General features: G+C 59.6%; 1 protein-coding gene across 1 annotated transcript; it reads right to left on the bottom strand.

Moving 5' to 3' along the window:
- Positions 1–2,902: 2,902 nt before the first annotated feature.
- Positions 2,903–5,533, bottom strand: Mchr1 (melanin concentrating hormone receptor 1). The gene is made up of 2 exons (XM_090358078.1): positions 5,429–5,533; positions 2,903–4,512 (listed from the first exon to the last, which is right to left on the bottom strand). Exons 1-2 carry the CDS (start codon positions 5,511–5,513, stop codon positions 3,533–3,535), a joined length of 1,065 nt encoding a protein of 354 aa, XP_090214204.1. The 5' UTR covers positions 5,514–5,533; the 3' UTR covers positions 2,903–3,532.
- Between the last annotated feature and the right edge of the window lie 1,002 nt (positions 5,534–6,535).

Here is a 6,535-nt window from a genome sequence, read left to right as displayed (position 1 = left end):
TTTCCGGTCCTTAATTGGAACTAAGAGTCTCATGGACTTTTCTGCCCCAGCTGGCTTTCAATGGTGATCCTCAGATCTCAGCCGCCTGAGTCGCTATGATTGTAGGCACGAGCCATTGACACCTGACGCAGAAAACAAAAACAAAACAATTAGATTCAGCATATGAAGTACTCTGTTTTTCCTTCCTTCCTTAATCAATCTTTCTTTCTTTCTTTCTTTCTTTCTTTCTTTCTTTCTTTCTTTCTTTCTTTCTTTCTTTCTCATGGGGCTTGAACTCAGAGCCTGGGCGCTGTCTGAGGTTTTTGGCTCAAGATAAGCTCTCTAGGACTTTAAGCTCCCCTTGGAAATAAGAGTCTCACAGATTTCTCTGCCCAGGCTTCCTTTGAACCTCAAACTTCAGAGTTAGCCTCATGAGTAGCTACAAGTACAGTCATGAGCCATGAATGGCTGGCTCAGTGTGGGTCATGAGAAGTCAAACAAAGAAGCCAAGACATTGATTGCATCGTCTTTACTCACCCCATCTTGGACTCTGTCTGCACTCAATGTGGGCCTCGGTTCTGACTAGCCACTGCCTGGATTGGATGAGGACCGGAAATTTCTACTCATTTCTCAGACCTGCCGCTCTCCCTCCACTCAGTCTCCTATTCCATTCCTACCAGCAATGCCAAGACAACGTCCTGCCAGCAGTCCCTGACCCCTGCACATTCCCTCTCCCTCTCCCTCTCTCCTTCCTCCCTTTCATCTTTGTTTTCTTTTTTGAGACAGCTCCCCCCTATATTGTCCATGCTGTCCTGAAAATCCCCATCCTCCGGCCTCAGCCTTCCCAGGGCTGCGATTACAGACCTGCTCCCCAAAATTGGTTCTAATCCAGTGCGTCTCAGGAGAGCTCAGCGTACTGCTCGGGCTGAAGAGAGGTTCGCCTGTGACAGCTCCTTGCCACCCCTACCCTGACCCCCAGTGTCCCCTCCCGACCATGTTCAGCCGCCCCCACCTCCCTTCTCTCCTCCGCCCCCTAATCTTGCCAGTCACTCCTTGCTCCTCACTTGCACAGCTCAGCCCACATTGCTCCCATCTCCGTCCTTTCCTTGTGGGCTGGGAGCCGAGGGTGGAGGCTCCCCTGCCTGGAGCTGCTAGGGAGCTTCACCCACGCGAACGGGAGGCTTGCTTGTGAGTATTTCTGGGGAGAAGCCATCCCACCTCTTTCCTCCTCCTCTGGGATGGGAGGGTGAAGATGGTGGGCAGGGAAGCAGACTCCAAGGAAATCTTCCCATAGACAAAGCAGATGTCCAAACTAGAGCTGAGCAGTTGGCTCTTCTTGGATTGGCCTCAAGATTGGAGAGCCACGTTGGCTTGTTTGAGATGGGATCTGGTTATGTAGCCCGGGCTGGCCTCAACTCCAGATCCTCCTGCTTCAGCTTCCCTAGAGCTTGAACTACAGGAAGCAGCACAGACAGCTTCTTCTAACAATAGGAATGTCATCTTAGCATTGTCCTTTAGCTCCTGGTGTGTAAATTAGAGTTAGAGCTCATGTCTGGCCCTACTGTCAGTAAGGGACAAAAATACTACTCTGTGTGTATATATGTGTGTGTGTGAGTGTGTGTGCATGCATGTGTGCAAACATAGACTAATACTGGGGCTTGAACTCAGGGCCTGGGTGCTACCCCTTTGCTTTTTGGCTCTACGCTGGTGTTTTACCTTTTGAGCAACAGATCTACTTCTAGCTTCTTTACCAATTAAGCCACAGTGCCACTTCTGCCTTTTTCTTTGTATGTGGTACTGAGGAATCAAACCCAGGGCTTTGTTCATGCTAGGCAATCACTCTACCACTAGGCAACACTCCCAACCCATTCTAGCTTTTTTTTTTTTTTTTGCTGGTTAATTAGAGATAAGAGTCTCACAGATTTTCTGCCTAAGTAGGCGTCAAAGTTTGGTCCTCGGATCTCAGCCTTCTGAGTAACTAGAATTAAAGGCATGAGCCATGGCTTCCTCTTCCCCTCAAGAAATACTACTTCTAATGAGAATAATGAAAAGAGCTCCCAGGACCCTAGGAGGTAGCCCAGAAATTCCTGAAGTAGCTCCCACTGCAGCTCTGCAGTGGAAAACGACCTGCAAGGAGAGGGCCAGGCTGTGCTTACATGCGGCCTTAAGGATGCTTCTGGACAATTTGCTCCTACTCGCTCATTAACATCTGTCAAGCAGTGCGGCGAGGACTCCCGGCCGCCCTGCTCCTGGAGCCCCTCTCCTTGACCAAGCGGAGCCGCAGCTGCTGTGTCTGCCTCCCCTTGGCCTGGGCTGCCATCTGCTCAGGGTTCCCAGCACATCTTAGCTGCAGTAAGCCGAGCCAGGTTCCGGCTGCCCCAAGAATCTTTGCTATGGTTGGTGTCTCAGCCAGAGGAGGTGGGGGTGGCACTTAAAGCCTTAGGGTACAGCAATGGCAACAGCACAGAAAAGCCAGGAAGCCAGAGGAGTGGGGAGGGGCCGGCAGAAGAAGCTAGCAGCAGAACTGCAATCTAATGAATTCACAGGAATTCTATTAGTGTCACCAACTCCTCTAAACCCGGGGAGATCACAACAGATCCTTCACTGTGAGCTCCTGAAATATAACCCAAACCAAAGTGTAAATGTCACAGCCAAGTGACCCTCCCCCCGCCCTGCACCAATCTCAAGTCATTAACCAGGAGCATCAGAGTCCTGTGGGTGGAGATTTTCCTTTATTTGCTTTGATTTTGGAGATGATGCCAACAAGGCAGACACTAGAATGACTCCCTCCCCCACTCCACCTCACACAGGCAGACCACGTAGTGTTCACGTGGTGACAGCCACTGAACCAGTGATGCTCCTCATGAAGATGGGGTCCCTTCCCCTATTTTTGTTTGTTTCAAGGCCCCCACCCTAACCCACCCCAGATCCTTTTCTTCATCACAGGATCTTTGACAAACGCGGCTTTGGTTCCTGTGGCCTCGGAGCCCCGCCCCCCAAGTGAACATGCATCCCCTAGGGATAAAAAGGAACTGGCCACAGGATGTGGAAGTAGAGAGAAAGCATGCTCTGACTTGTCCTCACCATTCCCTCAGCCTGGGAGAAAGGCTGCCTTCTCAAATATGTCTGCCCTGCCGGTCACCCCAGAACCCAGGATGACAGGGCCCCAGGGGCCCATTCCCTGGACCCTGACTGATTTTAAACAAACCCACCTTTCCCTTGGGTGGGAGGAGGTGGCTGGGGAGCTACCCGATGTCATTGACTTCTTGCTCAGCTTCTGTTCAGCAAAATGCCTCATCCTGATTTCTGATGTCCGAAGCGTGCCCTCCCTCCCCTGCCACCTGCTTCAAGTTTCCCAAGCAATCTGTGGGCTCCATGAAATGTGTTTACTGGCAGCCTCCCTGCATTCTCCCAGGGCAGCTTTGGGGTTCCCCCGGCTGGGCTAGCCTTGTCTCTTTCTCCCCGATGGCTTGATGTGGTAAGCTGACTTGGCGGTGTCCGGACGACAGGGGAAGTGTTGTCAGGCGCCTTTGCTTTCTGTCCTGTCCCTGTGTCAGGTGCCTTTGCTTTCTGTCCTGTCCTCGTCAGCCGTCTGAGCGTTGCTGACCGTGCGGAGCTGCCCCTGGGCCGCAGGCTTCACCGACAGGACCAGGCGTTTGCGGAAAGTCTCGCAGAGCACGATGTACACGAAAGGGTTAAGGCAGCTGTTGGCGTAGCCCAGGCTGATGGCCGCGTTGTACAGGTAGACGAAGGTGAGGGTCGGGCGGCTGATGGACAGCTGGGTAAGCTGCAGCACGTAGTAGGGAGCCCAGCACACGAAGAAGACCAGGCAGATGGCGATGGCCGTACGGGTCACCCGCTTGGTCCGCAGCCGGATGCTGCGCTGGGAGGCCGGGGCCACGGAGGAGGTCATGCGCTGCAGGATCCTCACGTAGGCGGCCGTGATGACCACGAAGGGCAGGGCGAAGGCCAGGAAGAACTGGTACAGCGTGAACCAGTACAGGTCGGTGTCCGGGTTGGGCAGACGGATGCCACAGCCCACCGCGCCCCCGGGGAAGGGGATGAGCCTGGCGTAGAGCCACACGGGGGTGATGCTGACGAAGGAGAGGGCCCACAGGAGGCAGATGACGAAGGTGGCCACGGAAGGCTTGCGGAACTTGGTGGAGGAGATGGGGTGGACGGTGGCCAGGTACCGGTCGATGGCCATGGCGGTCAGGATGTAGGTGCTGGTGAACTGGCTGTTGGCGTCCATGGCGGTGATGAGGGTACACATGGTCTCCCCGAAGTGCCACACGCCGTTGCCCATGAGCTGGTGGATCAGGAAGGGCATTCCCAGGAGGAAGAGCAGGTCCACCACGGAGAGGTTGATGATGAAGATGTCGGGGACATTGCTGCACCAGTGGAGCTTGGACTTCTTCACCACTGCGAAGATGACCGTGGAGTTGCCCACAATGCCCAGCAGGCAGATGGTTCCAAACACGGAGGGCATGATGATGTTGATGTACGAGACATTTCCGCTGCGAGAAGGCAAGCCTGTGGAGAGACCCAGGGAGCACCGTGGGCTTGCCTCTCCCGGCGACACCCTACCAGCCGGCCTGCTCAGTGGCCCTCTGGCCTCCCTACTACTTCGACTCCAGGTCACTGTTCATCTGGAACCTTCCCTCCCACCATCCTTCCCCTCTCCCCACCACTGCGGCTCATCCTGTCCCTCTCCTCTCCTCTGCTGCTCCTGGCTGAATCCTGGGCCTCCTGTCCACGGAAGGACTCGACCCTCCGGCTGCTGCATTTACGCTGAGGGGACACAGAGGGCTGCAGTTGTCTGCTGAGGATTACTCTGTGGGGCTTGTCCCAAAAAATTAATTTAATTTAAATTAAAATTTTTTTAAAAGGCAGAGGGCCATGGAAGTGTGTGATGGGGCGTGTTTTCCTGACCACGGGCAGACCAATGGCTGGGGGCTCCTTCCTGGACCTCCTGGGGGCTGGGGCGGGGCGGGGCTCACAGCACCCCGGTTCCCCGCGTCCTGGGGGTTTTCCTCGGTCGGGGACTCCCGGCGGAGCGCAGTGCTCCCGCTGGGCAGCCTGGGCCGTCTCTCCACCAGCTCCCCTTTCCTTCCCCCACGCCTCGCATCCCAGGCCCGGGCGGTGCTGGGGACGTCAGGAAGCCTAATTCTGCAGAAAAGTTCATCTCCCAGACGGCCCCCGCCCTCCGGCCGCTCCTCCGCTGCTCCCGCTCCCCCCCACCCCCCACCCCCCGCTCCCCCGCTCCTCCAGCCTGCGTCGCCGTCCGTTCTGCAGAGCGTATCCGGAGCTCGGCCGCCAGCCCTCCCCGCCGGCGCGCCCGGGCCGGCCAGGCACGCAGACCCGCTCTCCAGAACTAGAAAATAAACTTTCCCCGGCAGCTCGGCTGGGGTGCGATCTTCCCCTCCCGGGCGCCCCTCCCGGGACTCACCGGCCGAGGTCAGGTTCTCCGCGCCACCGTCAGACGCGTTGCTGGCGTTGAGGCCACCGGGCACCAGCCAGACGGGCAGGTCCATGGAGCCGGTGCGGGGCCCCGCGCCCCGACCCTCGGTCCCCGCCCCCCACGCCCCGGTCCCCCCACCCCGCGCCCCGCGTCCCGGTCCTCACGCCCCGGGTCCCCCCCACCCCGCACCCGGGTCCCCGCGCCTCCGCGCCCCCACGCCTCGGTCCGCCCGCCCCGCGTCCCGGTCCCCACGCCCCGCGTCCCGGTCCTCACGCCCCGGTCCCCCCACCCCGCGCCCCGCGTCCCGGTCCTCACGCCCCGGGTCCCCCCCACCCCGCACCCCGCGCCCTGGTCCCCGCGCCTCCGCGCCCCCACGCCTCGGTCCGCCCGCCCCGCGTCCCGGTCCCCACGCCCCGCGTCCCGGTCCCCACGCCTCGGTCCCCACGCCCAGCGCCCCGGTCCCCGCGCCCGGGTCCCCGCGCCCCGCGCCACCCACGCAGGCTGCGGCAGCCGGTCCTCCCGGAGCCGGAGCCCTGCAGTCCAGAAGGGGGTCTTCCCCGGCAGCCCGGCAGCGTCTGCGCCTCCACAGCCCCGCGGCGCCCCCTCCTTCCCGCTCCCACTGACATCACCGAGGCACATTCACATTCGGAGGCAGATGCGCCTTAACCTCTTCCATCCCGGCTCCGCCGCGGCCGCCGCCCTCCCGCTGCGGGCCGGGGCTGGGCTGGGGGGGGGGGAGGGGGGAGGATGGGGGAGGAGGGGGGAGGAGGGACGCCCCCACCCCCGCCCCGCCCCTGCGGGCGGCTCCCCTGCCCGCCCATCCCGAGCAGGCGAAGCCGGGAGCTGGCGGACTGCATCCCAGTGGGAGGTTGGGACGTGTGGGGGGCGGGGGGGGGGACTAGGACCTGATGGGGGGTGGGGTCAGAGGAGTGGGTGACGAGGCCAAGGGAGAGTGGGGGCTGGGGCCAGGGAGGGTGTGGGGGGCTGGGGCCTGGGCTTGGAATCCGAGGTCTGAACTGCAGGTATTTGTCCCCAGGAGCCCTGGACGTCACCTGCCTGGCACTCAGAGGTGACTGGGGTCCCCTCACAGGAGCA

The sequence above is a fragment of the Megascapheus bottae genome, chromosome 2 (genome assembly GCF_031878675.1).
Source record: "Megascapheus bottae isolate mThoBot1 chromosome 2, mThoBot2.hap1, whole genome shotgun sequence".
In the NCBI taxonomy this organism is placed as follows: Eukaryota; Metazoa; Chordata; class Mammalia; order Rodentia; family Geomyidae; genus Megascapheus; species Megascapheus bottae.
Note: the sequence above shows the minus strand (reverse complement) of the source record. Positions and strands in the feature narration are given on the sequence as shown.